Genomic DNA, 26,493 nt, shown 5'->3' with positions numbered 1-26,493 from the left:
CCCCATCAAACAACAGATAACAAAGCTAACCTATCCCCATCAAACAACAGATAGCAAAGCTAACCTATCCCCATCAAACAACAGATAGCAAAGCTAACCTATCCCCATCAAACAACAGATAACAAAGCTAACCAATCCCCATCAAACAACAGATAGCAAAGCTAACCTATCCCCATCAAACAACAGAGCCACACTAAAACCTTGCATGAATGCTAACCATCTCCCTTTTCATTTGTTTGAGCTTTTTTTGCTTATAAATTTGTTTGTGCAGTACTGTGCAAAAGTCCTAGGCGCCTGAAACATTCACCTTGAAATCAGTGATAGCTGTTATTTTGTCTGAGTTGCGTCATATAAAATTTTACCATCCTAGCAGAAGATATTTCCTCGGTTTGAGTCTTGATGGCTGACATGCAGCTTCTATTTTGTGAAGTGAAATAATAAAAAAGTGGTGTCTTCCTGGTTTTGCTGGTGGAACTGACACATGTCAACAAAATGCAACATGTAGCTGTTACGTTAGAGACCATTCATTCCTCACACTTCTCCTAGTCCTTGTGATAATGTCCTATCTCTCCCAGCTGATACAAAAAGAAAAAAAAGATATACTTGTTTTCTTTTAACAAAGCATTTGTGGTTGTTCTACATGTGAAACTTTTGATATGCCTTAGAATATTAAAGTACTGCCAGCGTGTTTTATTTCTCTCTGCAACAACGTTTACTAATTAACTAAGCAAGATTATTACGGCTTCATGAGTCAACTATTGACTCATGAACCCGTTGCACTTACTGTCAGTGGAACAGAAAATAATTAAATACTGCATGTTTTCCGCTCATCCATCGCATTCGGCCCCTGCGATTCTCTTTGTCAGGTTGTGGCAGGGGAAGCTGCTGCAGTAGGCATGGTCTCGGTGATCACAGGACTTGGGTGCGATCTTTACGTCATAGAGGGGAAGGATGGGCGAGACTCTGGGAGCCGGTGGTTGTTGGCGCACGCCCACTAACACACGTACGTAAAAAAAAAAACGCACAAACAAACGCGCACATTTGATATTGCAGTGCATGGAGTGTGCGCATGAGGTGAGTGTCCCCGGAGGAGATTGCGACATGATGGGCAGTTCTGGTGCTTCTCTCTGGGCTAATTAAAGGCCAGCAATCAAACCCCAGAGAAAGTGAGAGCCCAGCAGCCATGACGGTTGTTATTACAGCCTGACAGCCGTGCTGGATTAAAACATATTGCAATATGTCCTCTCTAGATACAGACAGGAGTTACACACACACACACACACACACACACACACACACACAACCTATCAACCTATTCCATACCCCCCTGCCTTCCTCGTTCTCTCTAAGCTTCGACTGAGCTGTGTGTGTGTGGCTGCATTGGGCCGGTGGAGGGACGGAGGGGGATAGCTGAGCGTTTGTCAGGGAGCCTTGTGCTTTGGCTCTTACTCTCTGAGCCATGCAAATAATTGTGTTGCTGACTGATGTACCATGCATTTTTCATACAGCCACGGGAGCTCAACTAACGAGCAAAAACTTTTCCCCCCTTCTCCTAGAACTGCGCCCTTCCTTGCTACCTCTGCCACCTTTGTTCCTGTTTTCACGCAGCCCCCTCCATCCTCCCCTCGTCCGTTCTCTCCTCCTTCCCAAGCCTGTGCGTATCTCTTCGTTTCGGGTCTCTATCGTTGGAATCGATAGGATTGATTCTCTGTGGGTTAATGGATTTCTCTGCGAAGGTGAAGCTGCACTTTAATCATGGGGCATCTTAAATATTTTATCAGCTGGAGACAGAGTTCAACAAGGGGTTGGACGGTCTATGGAGGGAAGGGATGGAGACCTGATACGAGAAAGACACTACAACATACCGCTCGATCCAATCTTCTAACTCTCTGGGCCTAGTTGCATAAAACATCTTAAGTGTTTCCATTAAGGGTTAACCTTAAGGAATACGTTTCCCTTACATAGAGTCCCTAAAACATTTCCTTAGGTGAGGGCATAATTTAAGGATTTTATGGAGGTTTGAAGACATACGGTAGATGGAGTCTCTTGCTACTATGGAGATGGCCTGATTCAGTGACTGTCTCATCCAGAAGATTTATTTTCGGAAATAGCGAAATGTAACTCAAGACAGGAGAAAATTGCTCATAAAACTTGTTCATTTTGCTTTTAATGTTACATCATAGCAATCAAAAAAGCCCGTCTGTGAAAAAGTAATACAGCACCTTAAAAAAATCTGGTCACCATATCAGACCTCACCCCTTGACCCTGCTATTCAATGCCAATGATTCCAGTAGGTCCTCATGGCAGAAGGCGATTTTCAGCTTCTAGCTGAAGCTCATATCTATGACCAGGATATTTGCCTACGGATCAACAGGGGCTACTGCCCCTAAATACTTACAGGCAAATGACTCGAATCTTAAATTCCTGTTGGCCTCACCTCAGTCCTGTTGACAACCCCACTGGGTGGGGGAGGCAGCGCTCAGTCACCCTAGGCCGGGAAACGGCTCCCCCTTGAAGCTAGGACAAGGGAGTCTCCGTCCATTGTTCCATAAACCTCTGAAACGCTGCCTGTTTGAAGAGTATCCTGAGAATATTTTGTGTGCTGGCATATACATATTAGCTGGACGTCTTTACGTAGGCCTTTTTCTTTTTTTAAACTTGTCCCTGCTCCTTATTCTGCAGTGCACTGTTATCTGAGCATGTCTTGGTTCTGTATTCGACCGACATTTGACACATTGCAGTTGCCCGACCCATATTGTCACAGAGGCAGTTTCTCCGATTTTTCGGGAGGTTAACCCCTTGGGTGGTTCTGCTAGTCCCTTGTCCTAGGTGAGATCATTTTCCGTGCAGAGGGACACAGCACCGGGAGAGGAACTGCTCAGGTGGCAGGTTTATTTGGTCATGATTGACCTGCACTGGCTGCCACTGTCGGGTAGACCTCTCTAAAGTACACGGATTCATCGCTGTCAGGGTGGATTGGTGTGAGACCAGAGAGGGGCGAGTGGAGAGTAAACACAAAAGCACCGTTACCTCGGAAAGATGACCTAACACAAGCTAATACAACATTACCAAATCATAGGTTACCCCTTTTTAAAGATGTAATTATGAAGGGTATTGTCCTCTCTTCTGTGACAAATGTCCAACTGCAGAGGCCACAGTCACTTAGTTCTTTCCTAACCTGCACTGCAACTGGTCTGGGCGTTCTTGAGGATTGGATAATCTCAAAACGCCAATATCCCTTCACTGCATATGCTCGTCACTTAGCGCAGTGTTTCCTGAAGTGTGGGGCACTCTTTTGGGGGGTGCCAGAGAGTCACGGGGGGGGGGGGGGCTCTCTTGTTTTACAAGGCCACATCACATGGCAACAGTAGGCCAACTGCCACAAAAAAGAAAAACGCCCAATGAGATGCGGTCAGTCAGTGTGTCGGCTGCTAAAATGACGACCAAAGACCCGAAAGTGGCCTTTGTTGGCATTTATTGAAACAAATGAGATGCGGAACATAGTGATTCCAGGTATAAAGGCTCACATTTCATCTTCGAAAAAACATCATTTCCAGAAATATCCAGTTGGCGTGGACACGGGAGGGTATGACTGGATCAGAGACCCATTCAACCCAGCACCACCTGACGTTTTCAGTCGCTCAGAGGAGCAGTACTGTACGTTGACATGACTTCTAAGTCACCCCGGAGGATGCTGTTCACCATGTGGTGGGCTTCATTTTGGATTGGAGAATTACCCACTCCTAGTTCAGAGAACGGTGCCCATTCAGCCGCCTTTTGCCGCAGCTATGTGAAATAGGCTTCTCTGCGGTGTCCTCCATCAAAATAAATACAGGTCACAGTTGAATACAAACTGAGAGTGTTAATCTCTAAACAGGAGCCCCGGTTTGAAAGAATCTGCAGTAGGAAGCAAGCCCACCCTAGTCATAATTGATATTATTATTAAACCTTAATTTCAACAAGGAACATCGACTGAGACCAAGTTCTCTTTTACAGCCGGGCCCTGCATATACATGTTAACACATACAGTTTAGGTTCCGTGTTAAAAAACAATCAGAAAAAATATATGTGATATGAATGAAACCGTTTCACAGTCAATGCAAAGGTTTGTATATACTGCCCCTTGCTGAGTAGCCTAGTCAGTCCTGAAATTTTCAAATAAAAGTTGCATGTATTAAAAGTATACTTGTGGGTACCATATGTATGCACCCACTAATGAAGGGTCGTTTTTAAAGGAAAATGCTAGCAGTTATTAGCCTGTAGCCTACACTTTCTCATCATGCTCATTCTTGTTTGCAACTACACGACCTGTAGACAGCAACTTGAAACTGCACTCAAGAGACATAAAAATAGTATCTACAAGTGAATCTGACTCTGAGGAAGTACATATATGGTCTTATTGCCAAAATCCTGAATTATCCTGTTCAAGCCCTTGTTTAGTACTTCTCCTACTTTCTTGAATACTTCCTTCAAATCCTTGTAACTTTAGTCTAAATATGGATTGATGGTGATAGTGTTTTTGCCCTGAGTGCCAAAGCGAAGATTAGTTTAGTACATATCCATGTAGAGTTACCAAAATGTGTAGCCCTATTGTCTACACTACTTTTTGGATAGGTGACAAACTGATTGGGCAACAGTTTTGGGAAGGAGCTACGCATCCTTATTAGGAAACATAAAAGGTAGTGGTAGAGAGAAATAAAAATGAAAGACAGAGCGAGTGACACGAAGATGAGACAACATCAAGATCCCTGCATCGTCACTGGTGATGAGTCATCACTTTTTTGGCTCGCCTCTCCCATTCACACTCCCGCTCTCTCCCTATCTCTCTCTTTCCCCTAAGGTTGACAAGAGCTGTGTCTCAATGTGTGACCTCTTGCATAATAATGATCTTCTGCATTTCAGGTGAAAATGTGAACTCAGAAGACTTTCCCTCTGTGCTTGTTTCAGCTGAGAAGCATTTGTAAGACCATTAGGCATGTCGAAACTGTCCAAATGTCAAATCGAGAGTTCAGAACACAGGCACGGAATCTTCCAGTGGGTGGACGTGTCTCACACCGTGCAGGGAATAATGAATTGGGTCGCAGTCTTCACACACTTTCTGTACCCCGCCTCCCCCCTCCAATGTTTACCCTTCCAAAAAGCATACCCTCCCAAAATGTAACCTCCACAACCTAAACATCCCCCATGCATTTATACACTGTGCACACTACACACACACATGCACGCGCACGGGCGCTCACACACACACACACGGACAATCGTTGATTTATAACTTCATTAGTGTTTTGTTGGGCAAACCCAATCATTGGACTTTTTCAAAACTCCACCAGGTCACAAAGACTCTCATTCCCTGCCTTCAAATTGCATCCTGTGGGGGGGAAAAAATGAGTTTCCTCAAGTGTGACACATACCGTGTAGAATTCCAAGCTCCCTGGAGAAGAAAAAATAAATAAAAATATGAAAGAGGGTCTGGGTGAGCGTTGAGAGAGAACGCCAGACACCTTTTGTCCAATGAAAACAGAGGAGAGAAGAAACGCCTTATTACCTGGTACTACCTTGATCAGTAGACTGTTGTGAATGGGTTGTGTGTGTGGGTGTGTGTGAACAGAAGAAATCGCTATCCATCTCCCCCAATATGATTAATAACGCTGCTTATGTATGCCGTGAAAAGATATAAGGCATTGGGCCGTTTTGGTGCATTTGCCACTGTGAATGTAAATGCGCCGTTGAATATGTAATGCCTGAAAAATAATGAGGTGAAAATGGGTGACAAGGCGTCCTGAGTCATTGCTGTGAAATTACATACTCCCCAACCATTGTGAATGGGTAAAATTGGTCGATTTCTTTCTCCTGCGACTCTTCGTCTTCAAGTGACTGTAATAAGATTCCCTGGAGATTCAGTGATGATGTCAAGTCAAGTTAAATGCTTACTCGTCTTCCCTTTCTTGGGACTTGATGAAAGGAATTAGGCCATCAAAATAGGTTATTCCTGAGTCAAAAGGCGTATCAGGGATTTTCGGTCGACAACATTAAACAGCCTCTTGAAATGTGTCAACATTTGTATGTGATCCATTTTTCACAGGAATAGGAAATATCAGGTCAGTGGTGGGTAAAACGTTGTTGGGATTACTTTGCTCATTCAAGAAATATTTTCTAGTGATTTTTTTTCACACTGTTTCCCTTGATTTTGTAGTTTCCAGTATGTGGTGCTGACCTTGTCTAAACATGGCGAATCCCGGCGAGCTTAGGTGAAGATCAGGACAAATCTTCGGAAACATGTTCATATCTTAGCTAAAAAACAAGACAGGAACCTTGAATGCGGAGAACTTTAGGTTGATGATAACTGAGTAAGACAAACGAGGCTGTTGACTGCCTTGGCTGGGAGGTTGAGAGTTAGCCCATTTGCAAGACCTATACACTCTCCTGGTCCAGTGAGTTAAACCAGAACATAGCCTATAAACTCTCCTTGTCCAGTGAGTTAAACCAGAACAAAGAGTAATTATCTAAATACCAGTACACAAAAATAATGTTGATCAACCGTCATGGAAGTTGAAGTTTATAATCATTACAGGTCTTCACCAGCTTTGGATTTTGCTGGGTTTTTCAAATCAAGTGTCTCTTAACAAATGTAAGTTATTATGTGAAGATCTTTTTTTAGATTCTGAACATTCCAGTGGAGCTTTTTGCATTCTCAATGACGACGGACTTAATTATTACTTCAGATGTTCAGAGTTCGAACTCACATCTGTGGCTGCTTAATGAAACACCATGAGTCTCTACAGTCCTTGATAATTGATTAGGTACTCAAGTTTTTCTGTTGCAGTGGACACAGTTAGTGCGAAACGCTGAGAAGGTCACCTCAAATTTCACATGGGTCAAAGAAGTCAGCTGGAAGAAAAAACAGCCTCTATCACCGTCAAGGATCTTTCTACTTTGCCCTTATTTACCGAGTGATACTTCCACCCGTCCAGAACGGGAGATTCTGTAGCTGTGGACCAGTGAGATTCCATCCAAAACCCTAACAAGGGAGGGGGGCTTAGCGCAAAAGGGACGCTTTACATCTTTCATGTTCAAAGGTTTTCTCTAAGGGCCATGCTGAGACGTCCTGGCTGATGTAAGGACGATCCCTGATCCTTTTGTACAAGTACTTCAGTACAATAACCACAAACACGATGTGAGCCGTGTAAAGTTAAAAGGACAGTCTTGGTTCATACATGTGCTTCATGGCAAACGTGTTCTGATGCATGTGTGGTTTTCATTATTCTTTGTAAAATTAATTTAGCAGACGTTCTTATGCAGGGTTGCCTTTTTTTTTTTTATTACAGAGTACTTATTTTAACTATTTCAGTGTCCACTGTCCAGACCCCTTTTCATGAGCTGCTTGAGGTAGTCTATGTTAATATTTCGCCACACCAAGCTGAATGACAACACTAGGCTATCTACACTTTTATTTTCCCTCTGCCTCAATCACCCTCAACTGTCCTATAGATGGGTCATTCACAAATGTTTCTGAAACTCTTTTTAACCACCGTCGAAAACCAGCTTTATTCCCCCCCTCTGATTTGCTCGGTAGAAGACCGTCGTTCCGAACGCGAAATGGTGTGTTGTGAGCAGGGAAGCCCTTTTAAACAGTGATACGCTCTGCTCCAGGGAAAGCGGGGTTGCCCTCCTCGTGTTTTAAACCGACACGTGTTATGCAAACCAGACACGTGTTTTCGTCATTACATTCAGATGTCAGTAACTGTTGGGGGGAAGATTTACAGTGAAAGAGGTCCTACCCCTCAACTGCAACGGGTTTCCTTGCAGTCGAAAGCCCATTGCAGGTGTATTGACTTTGGCTCCCAGATCAGCAAATTTTTTACTGTCTGATGCTACGGCCCTGTGTACATCCGTCTACCAAACTTGCCTACTTCCACAACTTTTTATGAGGGTTTTGATCAGTGTGATTATCAGTGTGATGTATTCTTGGCCACTGCAGGGAAACACATGCCAATGGCCAAAAGGCTTTACAATGCATGACATTAGTATTATTGAAACAACGACTTAGATTAATATGGTATTACTATGTTATATAGAGTATAAAAATCTAATCTTAAAAATATTTTTTGGTTGTCAATAGTTAGCTTGCCTACGTTATACATTTGTCATTTGTCATATTTCTATACTCAGAGGGAAGGACTTGTGCTCTAAAGTAAAGTCCTACCTCTGAAGGGCAGGTTGAGATTTTATGCAACAAAACAATTAGCTTTTGTATTTTTCAATATATTTTAACTCTAAAATAATGTTATCAGGTCAAGTACTCTCTGATGCATGTTGGGAGATAGGGTCAATAGATCATGTAAAATCACGGTCATAGTGAGGCATTAGTAAAAGAAAACGTAAATTTTAGGAGTACTTTTTTTATGAGGGGTGAGTAAAGGGGTGGGGGGTGCTGGTTCCACCGATGTGGATGTTTTTGTCACACAGGCTAACAGTGGGATGGGTGTGTGGTGATAACGGAGAAGACTGATGAAGACAATGTTGGCAAAGTCTGTAAATAACATGGTGCAGAGCATAATGATCACGAAGGTTGTTCACAGTAATGGCTTGATCACAGGGAGTTGAACAGCATGGTTTCCTGCACGGCCTCTTGAATCCAATTTAGAAAAACAAAACAACTATGCTCTCTCCACGTTAGGTCAGAGTGCTAGTCAGTAGTTCGAAGGCCACACAGGGCAGGAAGATGCCCACACTTACTATTTGGCTTTGAAAATGTTTCAGTCTCTGCAGTGTTCCTTCCCTAAATGGCAACTGTCTTCTAATGTTGTGTGTGAGGCAATATTTTCCTAAGTTTTTTTTAATTGTTTTGACAGTTAGGGTGAAGTGAAAAATGTGCTGAGTGCGACTCTGAATATTTGATCAACGTTGCGTAGGTTCTAGTCTTGAATCACAGCCAGTAATTCAACTCGCAGACTCCCCTCTTTCTTCTTCCTGCTGTGCGGGAGCGGGGCATGCTGGGAGGAATCTATTAACATGGTGTTTGTGTATGCCTCATTATGCATCAAAGGAGATCACTGCCAAAACACTGGAAGGAGCATAGGCTCTGTTGAGGTATAGTTAAAGCCCAGGATGCCACCTTGTCACCTGGAGACTCAAAGAGTAATCACGCTGTCCTGTATTCACTAAGCATCTTCTCATTCATTACGATTAAGCAACAAAATGGATCCCCAAACACTGGATTCAATGGAATCAAAGAATGTGTTGTGATTGATACAGGGCTGCTTGAAAGTATGTGCACACTACATGGATAGTGGTTTATTTTTGTATAAAATATTAAAATAAACTCAAATCTAAACCCCAGTTTGTAATGAAGACATTCCAAATGAAGGACGCAAAAAAATATATTTTCATGTACAATATCTATTAAACAGTAGTATTCTATTTAACAGATTTAATATATACAAAGTTATGTGAGCCCCTTCATTTTGTATGTTTTATGCAGTAGCAAGCCGTATTTTAAAAGTTTGACATTCACAAAAACAAGCATAATTTGGCCAACATTAGCTAACGTAGCTTAGCTAGCCTTCTTAACCGTTTATGACAGAATATGCAAAATCAGCCGGCTAGGGTATTATCTTGTCAGTGTGTATATTAAATTTTTTGATATAGAAGAGACTGGTTTAATGTGCAGAATGGAAGTGTAAAATGAAATGGTGATGGAGGGACTTTTAGAGTGTTAGCTGATGGGACACTTGGTTTTAAAGAGGCACTTCTGGTTTTGTTGGCCTGTCTTTGTGTTTGTGCAATCCTCTAACGCTGTTGACCAGAGAATACAGAATCCTGGCTCTAGTACCAGGCCATCTGTTAGCATTACCATTAGCATTCACCACACAAACCTGCTCAGCGTTCACTCCAATGCTGACCATCACTGCGAGCAGTATTGTAGGCAAGCATCTATAAAAGTTGCCAAAAGCCACAAAGTACAGTAAGAGTAAAAGGCAGAGCAAGAGAATGAGGGGGGGAACTCAGAAGCATGCCAGCCACGCAGTGCCAGCCCTCAATCTGGATTAAAACCTGCGACTCCGTGCTGAGGTGGGCAGCGGTCAGTGATTAGTCCGTTTAAGAATCGGCCAAACACAAGGCTGCCTGCGGAAATGCTTAGCGCCGACTCAGGGCTTTCTTTCCGGGGTCTTCTTCGTCTCTCTGCAGAATCCCGTGAGCCCGGCCGACTTAACCCCGATGACGTGACACGTCCCAAGTGGAGCCGTGCCATGCAAGCACGCGCACACCCAAATAGGGCGTGCGCGGTCGAGTGCAGTTCAAGGGGGCTGAACCCTTTCAACCGTTCATTAATTGCACGCTTTTTACAAGCGCCGTCTCGGGCCCCATTCAAAGTAGAATATATGTCTCTATCACTGTTTATGTGGCTCAGAATCTGTATTCATCAGTGGATTGGTGCATACGTGGGTGTCTTCGACCTCTTCTCAATATGCCGACAGTGAGTCTCTCCACCCCCGTCCGTCCGTGTGTGTGTGTGTGTGTGTGTGTGTGTGTGGCTGATGGGAACTCGGATTCCGCGTTGGGCTGTTCCACCACTGGGCCTCTTCAGCTGACGAGTGCCTCTAATGAATCAGTCTCCCTGTCCTGACCCTTTCCGTCTCGTCTCCCTGCCTTCGTCCCCTTACAGGAGACGTAACCGTTTCAAATAAAACCCGTCCCCCTTACTGGTCACCCTCTGACAAAGGGATTATGACCATGCAGCACCCTTCGTTACTGCTTGTTGGTATTCCTGGGAATAGCGGAAGGAGCTGTCTGACTTGCTGCAAGTCTGTGCGTGTGTTTGTGTGTTTGTTTGTTTCTCTGTCTGTTCATGCTTATGTACAGCTCTGACACTTACTACTGTGACTGACATTATAGGAAAAGGGGCTGTCGGGGCCAGCACTCACCTAACTGCAATTGATTGCTGTTAGCGAAGAGTAGGTTGACAGCGGACATTTATTGTTAAACTCGGGACAGTTAGTGAGGACTGGATAGGGGACAGTCTATGGAGAACCAAGGGTTGTTAAGGAGGACTTGATAGGGGACACATCTCTAGATCTAAGGGCTGTTAAGGAGGACTGGATAGGGGACAGTCTCTGGAGAACTAAGGGCTGTTAAGGAGGACTGGATAAGGGACACATCTCTAGATCTAAGGGCTGTTAAGGAGGACTGGATAGGGGACAGTCTCTGGAGAACCAAGGGTTGTTAAGGAGGAGTTGATAGGGGACAGTCTCTAGATCTAAGGGCTGTTAAGGAGGACTGGATTGGGGACAGTTTCTGTAGAACCAAGGACTGTTAGTGAGATGTTAGTTAGGACCTTATAGGGGACAGTTACTGTAAAACAAAGGGCTGTTAGGACTGGATATGAGACCGATACTGTAAAACAAGGGGCTGTTAGGACTGGATATGAGACAGTTACTGTAAAACCAGGCGTTGTGAATGATGTAAGCCTGTCAGGAGTTTCATCAGGAGGGATATCAGTTTCTTCTCGGCTCCTCGGAGCGTTTTGTCTTGTATAGAGCATGGCGTGTCACAGGATAACATGAGACACTGGACTGGAACAGGGTCGAGGGCTGTCAAACCACAGAAGCAGGTGTGAGATGGGAGTTATTTTGTGGTTGAGTGAGCATGCTGTACTTGGCCTAGTGACAGAGTAGGTTATGGCGTGTGTGTGTGTGTGCGTGCCTTGGGCGTTGGATTGTGCATTGCTGATATTCCCACTAGCTCAATCAAAGTTCCCCCGATGTCAAGCACATTTTCCCAGCAAATGTGCAGGAAGAAATGTGTGATATTCAATGAATACAACTGGAGACCCTTATTCTATTCAATTATTGATATTTTCCATTCATTTTGTTTCTACGCATTCAATTTTACCCCATAGGAAATATCTATGATGAGTTTAGAAAAACATGATGAGGTGATTTTAGATGACTGCTGGATCAGGTTATTTTAAACAATTTTTTTACCTCCATGCCTGCCTCGTAAGCTTGGCAAGTTAAACATCATTTGAGCTAATAACCTCAAGGTGGCATGATTTAGTTTAACCTTTATTTATCTAGCTTAATTTGGCTAGCTATTATTTTTTTATCCTTGTAAAAATAAATCTGAGAATTCTAATAATAATAACTAACTATACACCATTAGATAACCTTCAGTAATTGATCGAAAAAAATAAACAGATCCAGAATGATAGACCAGAAGCCTGGGACTGGTGCGGATTCAAATAGGAAGGGAAGACAGAAAAAGAGATTGAGACAGAGAGACAACACCTCTAAAACGTAACAACACCTCTAAAACGTAACAACACCTCTAAAACGTAACAACACCTCTAAAACGTAACAACACCTCTAAAACGTAACAACACCTCTAAAATGTAACAACACCTCTAAAATGTAACAACACCTCTGACACCTCTAAAACGTAACAACACCTCTAAAATGTAACAACACCTCTAAAATGTAACAACACCTCTAAAATGTAACAACACCTCTAAAATGTAACAACACCTCTGACACCTCTAAAATGTAACAACACCTCTAAAATGTAACAACACCTCTAAAATGTAACAACACCTCTAAAATGTAACAACACCTCTGACACCTCTAAAACTTAACAACACCTCTAAAACACGTTGGTGCCGTGGGACGGAAACTCGTTTCGGTCAATGGATCCTCCGGCTCTGCCTGACCTATAAACTGGACATTTAACATTAAAAAGTGGATATCGGCGTTGCATTCAAGCCCTTCCCCATTATTCTACCTGATGAGCTGAATTCTTTCTCTCCCTTATGCTCCCTGTTCTCCAGACAGGCGTCTGGCAAAGAGTGTACCACTTTATGTCAGAGAGACTTAGGAAGAGGGGCAGTGGGGAGTTTGGAGTAGACTTTTAGTGCTTTCAACAGCAAAAGTAAGCCAGAGCCCTCACAATTGTTTTTTCGGTGTTCTTTCATAATTTGCTTTCACAGCGAAAAACTACAAGAGACAGACAAGAAAGAACAACAAATGCAATTTCTCCCCAAGGACGCCTGAAACCTGCAACTTGTTTAGGAGCTGGCTACATCGGGGGACATATTAATATTGGATTCCTATTGCTGTGTACATTCTTGGGGTGGTTTTATCATTTTTTTTGCCAAATCCTTTAGATAGTGATTGAGTGTGTCTCTGAGAGGGTACACACTTGTATCTGTGAAAGAGCGTGTGTTTGTGTGTGTATGTGTGAGAGAGGGGGTTTGCAAGAATCTGAGAGTGTGTGTGTGTTTCTGTCTGTGTGTGTGTGCATTGCTGCTTTTATGGGAGTGAATGCATGGCAATTGCTGTTCCTGCCATTGAAAGGTAACAGGTAGGGTGCTAGTTAATACACCTCTCTCTGTTTTTATCCTTGTCTCTCCTGTTGTCTCTCTGGGAACATTGGCCACCTGCAGCCTTTTTGTTTTGGGGTTTGTCAGCCTTGTCCAGCCTCTTATAAGCGCCAAGGTATATCCAGAGAACACAGGAGGGCATTTCATCATCAAACTTAGGAAATGTACTGCTCTAAAAGATGTTGGTTTTGAAGAGGCTTCTCTAGAAGAGGATAAATGCACTCTATTATGTACACTTCAGATTATTGTGATTCCAAACACAAGCCAGCAGAGAACCAGCAGTTTGGCCTGTAGCTCTCATCAGGACTATCACTCCCTCTTATCTTATACCTAGCCGATAGGTTGTTGGCATTAGAGGTTAATTCAATGGTGAAATATATCAGTGTGCTATCTACCGGAGCCAATTAGCAATTAGCCTCAGTGTCTCCCACGCTAGCAGCTAGTGGAACGCATACTGCCTCGACGAGATGGCTGGGCCCCACTTACTGATTTTGGTCTTGGTGTGTTTTCTTCAGGAACCAGAAATAGTCTGAGGAACGGATGGATCAGGAATGACGGCAAACTGAAACACAGCATTTAAAGCGTCAGTGAGTCGTTTGACCTCATTAATACGGACTGATCCAATGATCAGGGTGTTTATTTGGGGGTTTGTTGTGTACCGTTTGTTGTGTCTTGTGGGTGAAAGCATTCTGAGGATGTGATTAGTTGGATGACTTTCAATGGTCATGTGTTTCACCTTTTAACTGAGAAAAACAGGATTCTGTTTGTCAATGTCTCACTCAACAGGTTGTGCGATTTACAAGATGTGGAAAAAAAAATTCTCATATATGACACCCAACGAGGCCAGGAAATCGATATCTCAGTATTGTTATTGTGTTACCATGAGGTATTCTCTTATGTTGCCAGGGATCCTTTTGTCTTATGAAGTGACTTGGCTTTGAAGCAAGTTTTAGTTGAAAGTTGTTGCGATTGAACTCGGATGACTCCATTCATTACATGCCTGTCTGTTAAGTCTGGAAATTCTGAAGCTTTTTTTCAGACCAATTTTTTCAGAGGATTCTTAAGCCCCAACAACATCAATTGACATTGCTTCTTTCCCCTTTTTTCTCGTCAACTGGCAACATCCGAGTTAGGTGTGTGTGTGTGTGTGTGGGGGGGGGGGGAGGCTTGAAGAATTTCAAAGCAGTCATATCTGCCTCCACCCCAAAAATCCTGCGGTAAAAAAGTCCCGTTTCAAAGGACTAACTCTGCAGGCTTCCTTCTTGAGCCAGCCAGAGTCAGGGAAAGTCAACAGCCCAAGTTGTCAATACCAGGGAGCTGAAAGAGAATGTGCTATGACTTTTACATGACAACACATGATGAGAAATCAATATTCTTTCCTGCCAATGTCTTCTGAAAAGAGGGAGTTAAAAGTAGGAAAGAAAAGGTGCCACGAAAGGGAATCGGTGGAGGGTCCTGGGTTCAAACCCTCTGTGTGAAGCCAAGACACCAGGGGATCATGAAAGGGATTGAGAGTGCAGTAGACCTAGACAGAAACATTTTCAGTGGACGGAATCTATATGTACCTGGGAGTAAGTAAATAGCCATTGAAAAATAAATGTGTCAGTTAATCAAGGAGTGTGAAAACAAAATATAAAATCAAAGAGTGAATAAATAAATGCAAAAATCAAGTGTATGATGTGACTAAAATGAAGGTAATTACTCCTAATAACTGAAGCCTGCTTAGTTGTTATTATGTCTGACATGTATTTATTGACATTTATTGACCTGCCAATTTGAATGATTGGGGTGTGATTACAATGACTCTGACCTATTCTAGTTGTATGGTTTAGGTGAAACAATACATAAAGTAACATTGCATCAGTAAAATGTGTTGTGGTTGCATTGCAAATCAAAATAGCACCCATCCCAGCTTATCTCTGGGATATCTACTTAATTTGCAATACAAAAGCAGCAATCTTTCAAAGTCCACTTTAATACAGCCACTATGCTGGTTGTGAGGACAGGAATGCGAACAATGACCGACTCAGATTTTGGCAACACAGTGAGATTTCATTAGTGAGTAACATCATGAGCTTTCTTTATCACATTAAACATAGATTCGTTTTTCTGTCCAAACAGGGGAATGTGTAAGTGGAATGTGTGATTAGAATGTCTGATCTTTTCAGAATCCAGCATACCCTGATGGAAAATGTTTTCTTTAGAAATTTGTATACACTGACCTAGGCACAATCTTCAATTAAAACATTCACTATGCATTTAAAGGAAAAGTGGAAAAAAGACAAATAGGAACAGAAACAGAAAATTCCTTAAATATTGTTTTTTGATTGTTCTGAATGTCCGTGCCTTTTTCTCCAAGGCTGTCTGATAAATTTGTCTGTCCAAAAATTTCAGCTACAGCATTTTTTTGACTCTTTATTGTAAAATTGGTGTGGTTTTAAAAGCACCTTCCGAAATTGTTCATACTTATTGTTACTGTTCTTACACTACCATATTTTGGGCCCATACTGTAAAAATGACCAAGACCTAAACAAAACAGCCCTATAATATGCATATATCCCTAAGACTTTCAAGTGCCATAGACTTGAATGGAAAATAATCCAGTCACAGCTTCTCAACTGCTGAAGCTGGAAACAACATACAGAATTCAAAATGTGGGTTCGGGGAACCCCTGATTGGCGCAGCGGTAAAGTCACTGTCTTGTAGGAAGCTGCATCACTGTGAGACCAGAGCTTGAATCCTCTTATAACTAACTAATAGAAAAATATGAATAGCATTGCTACTAATATGAGTACTATTTCCGCCACACACACCGACATTACGGCTGATACTACCGCCACTACATATTCACAGCTATAACTATGTGAGACTAGCAAGCACACCACATGTACCTCAGTAAAAATAATTCCAGCGGGCAATATATAAGCGAGTGTAGCGTCTGAACTTCTCAGACCTCAATGCCTTAAATTTTTTAAAAGTAGCATTGAGTTTTCTCCTAATCCATAGCACTGTATCCCCGACTAAGCTCTCAGACCTTCCAGCCATAGTCTCAGAAAAAAGCCCCAACGTGAATCCGACTCTTTCCCGCTGGTCTTTGGGTTTATATTGTGAAGGAGTGTATTAGGGAATCAGACGACCCTCCCGTGTTATGTCGTTGGACAGGGTAAATGTGAAGATCTGCTCGCCTTGCTCAGGGGCAGAATAGTTAAAAAGGGCATGTATATCTTCTCTCTCTCTCTCCTCATCACTTTTGTGAGCTGCCCGTGCTTTCCGGTACTCGCTCTCTCGCTCCCTATCGATTTTTCACCAGCCGCCTCTGCCAGTGAGTCTCTAATGAGACGGCACAACATGCGTTGCCTTAGAAGAGTCGTATTAGAATGGTAATGCTTGAACAGCGGGAGCCAGACCTCTGTTTCACTTTTACAGGTGTGTCTGTTGGGGGTTTGGTGTGTGTGTCTGTCTGTCTGAGTGCCACCCACACTTCATTAATCCATAGAAATACAACATTAATCTTGGGTCGGGTTTAAGGTGAAGGGAAAAGGGTGGAGGAAGGAACGGGGGAGGAATCGGAGGCGACGGGGGAGGAAGAGAGGGACGAAGAGGATGTTAAAGACGTGGGGAGGAAGTGAGACAGGAGAGGAGGATGTCGAGGAGATGGGAGGAAAAGAGAGAGAGGGGGAAATAGAGGAGCGGGGGAGGTAAAGTGAAATGGGGAGGAGAGGATGCCTGCCGATCCGAAGTGGATTTATGTGGCTTTATTTCTCCTCTCCTTTTCTCCTCTTCTTCTCTCCTTCTCTTCCCCATCTCTTCTCCACTGCTATGAGGCCAATTCATCTTCATTTTCGCTCTCTGCCACCCTAACACAAGCTAGATAGAGTGCCACAACTAGGGTTTGTGAAATCCCACCTTCCCTACTGGTCTTTTTCTGGCAATGATAAAGCTGTCCACCTTACAGACACAACACAGATATTGGTTGGAAAGTCACTCAATGACACTTAATAGTTGAACATGCTGGGGTCAAATGTTGTTACTGTAGAGTTATTGCACGTCACCCTACAATGATGGGTGTCCTGAGAATGTGTCTCTACATGTGGAACGCTGTTGTCCAATTGACTGTGGATTCTAGAAGCTGCAAAGTGGCACTTTTGCAAAAACAGAGTTATGCTTTGACCCAGTTCATTCACTTCATATTGTGTCCTTCAACCATAACAGTTATTCTTTGACTCAGTACATTCACTTTAAATTGTGTCCTGGGCCCCCGAGTGACACACCAAATCACTGCCTCGGAGTGATCATGGCAGCTACCAGTTCATGTGGCGGTTTTGGTCCTGCAGAGCATGGTGCAAATTGGCTTAGCACTGTCTGGGCTGGAGGGGCAGGATGTTGTACTGGACCGCCTTGTCTTGAACCTGGGGAGGTTTTTCTGCAATCAGTCAAGGCTTGAGTGCTTATTTACAAATACAGTTTAACGAATTGTTCCACTCTCTCAAAAAACAAATTAAGTGAAAACACAATGCAGTTTAATAATGAAATTCTGGTAAAATGTCACGTTTTGATGCAACTATGTTTACTGAAAAACTAAAATATTTGTCAGGTATCACATGATGTTTTGAAATTGAAAAGTTTACAGAAACTGCAGTACATAAAGTAGAGATACTGCCGGTAATAGAATGTCTGTTACACATGCCGTTTCCCCAGGTGTCCCTTATGTTCCTGATTGTGCTCGTTGGTGTTTCCCACCTGGCAGTAATGAGTGCATCGCCTGACTGCTGAGGTGGACCAATCAGTGGACACCCCTCCTAATTGCACCACCTGTTTCTTTTTCCAATACCCAATCGCATCACCCATCCCTGGTTTAAAAACCCAGTCAGTTGGTTCTCCCAGAGAGACTATTTTGCTTTACCCCCCATGGACATAGACACTCTTGAGATACACACCCTTTTTGATAGAAAGACACTACGTTCATTCCGGTGGTGTCCCGGGTTCAAATCCCAGATGAGCCCCCAAGTTATGTTACGAACACTGTGGCTCTTGCAGTCTAGGGTGGATGTTACAGAGACTCGTAACATAAAACTCATGCAAATTTGTGTAAATGAACAGTGAGAACAAACGACACAGACAACCAAAGCTACCATCAAACATTAAATGTTTATTAAAAACACACTGTAAAAGGGTTAGGGATAAGGGGCTGAGCTGGACCCAAGAAATGAAATAATATAGTCCAAACACCTCTAAACTGAACTTGCCTCCCTCAAGAACTGCTTCGGTGACTACTAACCAATACAAAAATACAATCCGCTCAGTTCGGGTTGTGTATGCCCAACTTGCTAAAACAAAAACTTTTCCCAGGGACACATGGACAAACAAAACACACAGGTTGAACGAGGACTAAACCGCAAACAATTGCATGGACAAAACAAAACACCACAGCAATATACACTCACCTAGAGGATTATTAGGAACACCATACTAATACTGTGTTTGACCCCCTTTCGCCTTCAGAACTGCCTTAATTCTATGTGGCATTGATTCAACAAGGTGCTGAAAGCATTCTTTAGAAATGTTGGCCCATATTGATAGGATAGCATCTTGCAGTTGATGGAGATTTGTGGGATGCACATCCAGGGCACGAAGCTCCCGTTCCACCACATCCCAAAGATGCTCTATTGGGTTGAGATCTTGTGACTGTGGGGGCCATTTCAGTACAGTGAACTCATTGTCATGTTCAAGAAACCAATTTGAAATGATTTGAGCTTTGTGACATGGTGCATTATCCTGCTGGAAGTAGCCATCAGAGGATGGGTACATGGTGGTCATAAAGGGATGGACATGGTCAGAAACAATGCTCAGGTAGGCCGTGGCATTTAAACGATGCCCAATTGGCACTAAGGGGCCTAAAGTGTGCCACGAAAACATCCCCCACACCATTACACCACCAGCCTGCACAATGGTAACAAGGCATGATGGATCCATATTCTCATTCTGTTTACGCCAAATTCTGACTCTACCATCTGAATGTCTCAACAGAAATCGAGACTCATCAGACCTGGCAACATTCTTCCAGTCTTCAACTGTCCAATTTTGGTGAGCTCGTGCAAATTGTAGCCACTTTTTCCTATTTGTAGTGGAGATGAGTGGTACCCGGTGGGGTCTTCTGCTGTTCTCCTCTGACCTCAAGCATCAACAAGGCATTTTCGCCCACAGGACTGCCGCATACTGGATGTTTTTCCCTTTTCACACCATTCTTTGTAAACCCTAGAAATAATTGTGCGTGAAAATCCCAGTAACTGAGCAGATTGTGAAATACTCAGACTGGCCCGTCTGGCACCAACAACCATGCCACTCTCAAAATTGCTTAAATCACCTTTCTTTCCCATTCTGACATTCAGTTTGGAGTTCAAGAGATTGTCTTGACCAGGACCACACCCCTAGATGCATTGAAGCAACTGCCATGTGATTGGTTGATTAGATAATTGCATTAATGAGAAATTGAACAGGTGTTCCTAATAATCCTTTAGGTGAGTGTATACATGAAAATGGACAAAGTGAGATGTACAGTATCACACCTCAAATTCCTTTTCATGTGAAAACACTTAAGAAATTATACTTTGCTACAATGTAAAGTAGTAAGTGTACAGCTTGTATAACAGTGTAAATTTGCTGTCCCCTCAAAATAACTCAACACACCAATAATGTCTAAACCGCTGGCAACAAAAGTTAGTACACCCCTAAGTGAAAAAAAAAATTGGGACATTTTCATTTAGGGGTGTACTCACTTGTTGCCTGTGGTTTAGACATTTTCTGTGTGTTGAGTTATTTTGAAGGGACAGCAAATGTACACTGTTATACAAGCAGTACACTCACTACTTTACATTGTAGCAAAGTGTTGTCACATCTGTTGTCACATATAATCAAATATTTCTGTAAAACTGTATGTGCTAAACTAAGTGATGTTTGAATGAATGTCTGTCTATCAAAAAAGGTATGTCTCACAAGAGTGTCTATGTCCATGAGGGGTAAAGCAAAATAGTCTCTCTGGGAGAACCAACCGACTGGGTTTTTAAACCAGGGATGTGTGATGTGATTGGGTAATGGAAAAAGGAACAGGTGGTGCAATTAGGAGAGATGTCAACTGATTGGTCCACCTCAGCAGTCAGGCGATGCACTCATTACTGCCAGGTGGGAAACACCAACGAGCACAATCAGGAACATAAGGGACACCTGGGAAACGGCAGGAGGGGAAAAACACAAACGCACATACAGGGTACCTACATGCATAACAGACTAACAGAATTAATTGGACATCCCAGTGCATTCCAGTGCTGACTAAAGTGCAATAAAGGATAGTTTAGTACTGTACTCTACTGTACAGTGTTGTACTGACCTGCACGATACGTTTCCTGGTTATAGTCTATGGAAACGAGGTCGATGGTAGGTGTCATGATGGTTGGCGTTAAGAGTCAGGTCAAGTGACTAAGATTGGAGAAAGAGGAACAGAAAAGAGAGCCAGAGAGAAGAGATAGGGGTTTAGTTTTTCTCAGTCTTTCCACCAGATGACAGAAAGAGGGAAAACAACTATTGTGAGGTGAATGTAACTGTATGACAGTGAAGACGGTAGCAGGTGACCCAGTTATGACCCCCCCATGACTTCCCATTGGAGTGATTTTTAACAATGTTTATGGGATTATGTTAATGTTTTCGTATTGCACATTAACTGGGTGAGTGTTTCCCCTTAATTTTTACTTCGATCCTCCCTCATGAAAATGGAACCTGTGAAAATGTATTTTCTGTTACACGTTTTGTTGTGTTTTAGACTTAATACGTTTTAGACATTAGACACTGCAATTTGACATCAGATGTATCCTGTTTAATTCTTGAGATGTCTCTAGGATCTCAGTGGAGTCCATTTTTGTCGGTTTCAATTGACTGTCCATGACTTATCAAGGCACACACCTGTTTATAAGTTCTCACACTTTACAGTGCTTATCAAAGCAGAAAACAAGCCAAGAAGTCTAAGGAGATCTCCGTAGAACTCTGAGATAGGATTTTGTTGAGGTATAGATCTGGGGAAGGGACAAAAAATGCCACAGCTTTGAAAGTACCCAGGAACACAGTGTGCTCCATCACTGCGAAGACTTTTGAAACCACCGGGACTCTTTAATAAAGCCTTTATAGTAGATTAGCAAGACAGAACCCACTGATTATTAAAAGGCATATGACATGCCACCAGAAGTACTCAGAGAGCTGGAGGAAAAACCTTTGTCTGGTCTGGTGACACCTGGGTTGAACTATTAGGTCTGAATGCCAATCATATCTAGTGAGAACAATTTGGCGCTCATCGCCTGGCTAATCCCTTTTGTGAAACATGGTGGTGGGAGCATCATCCTATGGGTATGCTTCTCAGCATAATGACGAGGAGGAACACATTCACAAACCTAAACAAACACATTCGATTCCCAATCCAATTCACATGAGGGCACGTTTGAACTTGCACCCAAGACACACCTTTACCGATCAATTTAGGTGTTTGTCGAGCAGTGCTGAGAGTAGCTTGGTGGATGCCGACAAACTGGTGACTGAGCACACTCGTCGTTTCTCCCTTCTCTCTCTCTTATTCCCTCTCTCTCAACTCTCTGCCTACCCTATTTTTCCTCACGATTTCCTGTGCCAACCTGTTGGAGGAGTTGTCATGCTGCATCATCCTCAGAGCTGTTCCCCAGCCCTGCAACCATCAACTCAACCCACAGGCACATCCAGTAGAGCTGTACCCCCTCATCTCTCTCCCTCTTCCCCTCCTCTGCATTACTCTTTCTCTCTATTTTACTCCCCTTCTGTGCTACAATTGACCTGTAGTACAGGACCCCCTCCCCCGGTGTGTGCATCTCTCAGCCTCACCTGCTGCATGGCAGATTTCCCTTTAGGATCTGTAGCCATAGTCTTGTTAATAGCCTTTCTATAGAGAGAGAGAGAGCGCGACTGCAAGAGAGTGGGAGAGAGGGAGATACACAAAAATAGGGAAATGGAGAGTCCCCCTGTTGCAATGTGGCAGTGCGAGGGAGAGAGAGACTGAGAACGAGCTAGAGGGGAGAGAGAGAGAGAGAGAGACCGAGAACGAGCTAGAGGGGAGAGAGAACATCAGCGCCCTGTCCTGCCTGCTTCCACCCGTCTGGTGTGGGTGCCCCAAAACTGACAGCAAGATTGATGGATAGAGCTGTGTATCGCACCTAACATCAATTCTGTCCTGCCTTCTCTTTCATCCTCTGCCTCAGTCCCTCACCCCTCCCTTCCTCCCGCCTCACGCCAGGACCCTGACTGCCCTCTCTCCTCCATATTAGTTTCCTAAAGGCGTCTTTCGGGGAGAGCGGCGCAGCGGTGAAAAGTGTGTGAGGGCTGAGACGTTCGTTGTCTGCTGCAAAGCCGGTCCGCGCGGCAGACTAGGACTCCTTCTCGAGGAGGCGCGAGGAAGCGCCAGCAGTGACTGAGCTGGACTGGACTGTGGCATTCCGTGGCGGAGGAGGTGGGAGATCCGGGGAGATGGAGGATGGTGGTATACGGCACCTCGGCCATGAGTGCAGGGTGGACATGTTGAGGGAGGAGGAGGAGGGACTGACCAGAGGAGACGGGCTGACAGCAGGAGGACCGACCGGAGCTGGTGAGTTCAGCTGTTACCGTAGATACAGCTTTCTTCTTCTTTTTTTTTTAGCACTCTCGCTTGTTCTGTCAATGCTGCTCGTTTTCTCATTCTTCCTCTCTCTTTCTCTCGCTTTTTGATTTCTCTTTCGCTCACTGTCTATTTTTTGTCTGTTGTTTTTTGTCTCTTATTCTCTTTATTTGTTCTCTATATCTCACTCTCATTCTCTTTCCCATCATTTTCTATTGTTATTTCCCTTTTTTCTATTTGCTCTGTTATCTTTTTTCCTTACTCTCTCATTTCTCTCTTTTAATTAGATGTCTTATTCTCTTCTCTGCATTATATGTATTGGGATTATTGACATAAATGATTGGGTGCAGGGCCAACCCTAGCACTTTGGGGGCCCTAGACAGGATTTGGTTGGGGCCCCCCCCCCCACCTTAAGGCAAAACATTTCAGTGGCCCCCTTAATTGATGACAGAAAATAATACATGAAATAAACTTATATTGAATTCTCTGCGATTGTAGCAACAACATACTTTATATGAAATGCAAATCTATTTACAATTGGGCCAATACAAAATGTGTTCAACTTTGTGCACATTTTCTGCAGTTCTACACATTTCAGGCATATATTGTGTGTGTGTGTGTGTGTGTGTGTGTGTGTGTGTGTAGAAGGTCAACAACCCCTTTTCCAAATGTTTGAAAACACTAAATATTTTCCAGCATTATTTACACACACAATATCCAAGTGATTTTGTTTTATAAAGGACAACATTTATTGAAATACCCTGTTTGGATAAGTGAACAACAACCATTGCTGAGAACTAACAAACCAGCTTCCAGACCACAAATCCACCTAATTGGCATCCATCTGTGATCAACTGTACAGACTTTGATTATTTCAGAATAAAAGCAGTTGGTGTGCTGTGCCCAGTTGTAAAACTGGTCAGAATGTGATTGTCACATTAAAAAGACTCCAGAATTTTAGCAAGGCTTGACAATTTAGACATGGAATGATAATTGTCATGGTCACTGGGTTTTCCACTCTGATGTAGTTGTAAGCACAGAGGCAGTTTTTCATACTTTTGAAATAACCTCAAAGATCTTATCTTTATATAAAAGCTTTAGGGCTCCAGAGATGAGAAGGGCAGCAGTAACCAGCTCACCTCCTTCAGGTTTCTGAGCCCTAGTGGTGTCAGTAACTAGTAAAGCATCAAGGACTTATTTTTCTGTTTACTGACTCAGCAAACAATCTTGACTATTAACAACACAGGGTTCCTGCTGGAGCACTCAGATTCCATTGCTATTTGTTTTGGCTGCAAGAATGAAGCACTGTTGTTCAAGCTCTTTAGTTTTCCTTTAGGCTAGAGTTCCATTACAATCTGATAGCGAATTTACAGGTTTAGAACCTATTTAGACCGCAACAATTGTTTTAGACTAAATATCAGCTTTTTTTTTTATTTGACGTTAACAACACGTTGAGCAGTCACGAGAGGGTACTACTGACCCACTGAGTATCTCTGCATTGTCACTCCAGTGTACAGAAGAACACATTCATTTAGCCCACTACAGTAACAGGTTAAAGTGCCTCTCTAGCCATTTTGACTTTTTTGTTTTACTTCCTGCCGATATACATGAATGATTCAAGCCGCCCAGTCAGTGCATTGTTATGTAGGAAATTTTTAAGCTATTTTAAAAGCCTTACCGCAGTCTATTTAAAAATGTTTTCCTACCTAAACTGGTAGAGAATGGTGCTTGCAAAATCGGGGTTGTGGGTTGGATTTGCATAGAAGGCCAGTAATATACATAGTTAAAAAAAGAAGAAAAAAAACTTAGCAAGCTAGCTAGGTTACCAGTATCAGCTTCTGTTGCCACTCACTGTGCTTGACCTTTGTGAATTCAGGGCATGATTCAGCGTGATCACCTCCCTTCTTTGGGTATTCTTTTCAAGAAAATGCAGAAGGCAAACTAAAAACATTACTTACTTGATGAATTATTGACTAAAATAGTATGAGTCTTAATCCCCATAACATATAGCAGCTGAACTTGAAAAGTGTCTCTTTGCATCATTAAACAGTAAATTTCTTCCACAGAGGATTTTTATATCCACTTCAAATAAGGTCTGTGTTTCATGTAGGCCTACACCACCTTTTTATAAGTGTGTAAAGCACAGAAAACCATGTCTGTTTTTGTTAAACAATAAATGCAAGGCATTCCAAGATGATTATCTTAGTTTGACCTGTTATTTAATGATTAATACAATTTGTATGAACATTTCCTCAGAAGTAGCACTTCAGCCCGCTTAGTAATTTCAAATCCAACGTGCAGAGCAAAAAAACTGTATAAAATCTGTCCAAGTACATGTGAACTTCAATGTATATTGACTTTGTATTATGTGCCCATTGCCTACCACAAGCAGTGCATTTAGCCCTTTTAATTCCAGTTCTTAAGTCAGTTGGGGCCCCCTAGATCTCAGGGCCCCAGGACATTTGCCCGTTGTGCCCGGCCCAGGTTCGGCCATGATTACTACACGTTATATAAGTTAGCTAGACCAACTACCTATCAACACCCTTTCAGTTAACATGGGTTATTGAGTGACTTTCAGTGACTGACATAAAAACAGACAAACTTCTAACGCTTTAAAGTAGAAAATGCACCCGGCGTATTCCACCTCTTACTCTCAATAGTAAATAGGGACCCTATTGTGTATTAGTGTGTCCTGCTGGACACACTTAAGGATCCAATTAAAAACTGTGTGGCCCAAACTGTTGTCACTGATAACACCTGGCAGACGAGAAAATCCATCTCCCATGGTCAGTCACTCCAGGGGAATGCTGATGAGATTAGAGTTGATATACGCTAAGTGGTGGTACTGAGCCTCCGTCCCTGCTCCTCTTGGGGGTTAATGCCACCGTTCTCCGGGAGGACGGCCGCCGCAGTTTCCCCGTAGGGATCAGGATTGTTACCATCGTAGCATGCTAGCTCACGTCTGCCGTCTGATGTCTTCCCTGAAGGCAAACACCTACCTGGCTATGTGAGCCTTTTATGACAATGAACAAGTAACATGCGCATATGTACACAGTGTAGACAAACTGTCCTTTTTTATTTATTTATTTTTTTGAACAGCATCCACTCCATATTGCTAAGTTTACTGCAAAGGTTTGGCAAAAACAAAGATAACCCCCGAAAAACAATGATTCCTTAGTGGATGTCTAAGTTAGCCTAGTTTTGTGATCTCTTGGTTTACACAGACACCCAGAAATATTCGTTATTCTATCCTTGTGAGGACTGGAATCCCAGAAATCCATGTATGCCCTTACCTAAATAAAAAATTTGCCTCAGTTCTAAAACTGTTACGTAGCTTTGTGTTTTTTCCATAAACCTATGATTTTTTTCCATAAACCCCCCCAACTACACAGACCTGAATTACGAACATGCACACTCCTGCGCGCACACAAACACACACACACACACACACACACAC

At 42.9% G+C, this 26,493-nt stretch overlaps 1 protein-coding gene across 1 annotated transcript in view; it reads left to right on the top strand.

The window, feature by feature from the left end:
• Window positions 1-20,762: 20,762 nt before the first annotated feature.
• LOC117594092 (type II inositol 3,4-bisphosphate 4-phosphatase-like) overlaps window positions 20,763-26,493 on the top strand; it is a 31,111-nt gene continuing 25,380 nt past the window's right edge. The window contains exons 1-2 of the mRNA XM_034290916.1: window positions 20,763-20,806; window positions 22,711-23,027. Coding sequence (XP_034146807.1) covers window positions 22,910-23,027 — 118 coding nt within the window. The 5' untranslated portion in view covers window positions 20,763-20,806; window positions 22,711-22,909. The remainder of the gene's footprint in view (window positions 20,807-22,710; window positions 23,028-26,493) is intronic.

The sequence above is a fragment of the Esox lucius genome, chromosome 25 (genome assembly GCF_011004845.1).
Source record: "Esox lucius isolate fEsoLuc1 chromosome 25, fEsoLuc1.pri, whole genome shotgun sequence".
Lineage (NCBI taxonomy): Eukaryota > Metazoa > Chordata > Actinopteri > Esociformes > Esocidae > Esox > Esox lucius.
The sequence above is the reverse complement of the archived record's forward strand: the minus strand, read 5'-3'. Positions and strand labels throughout refer to the sequence as shown.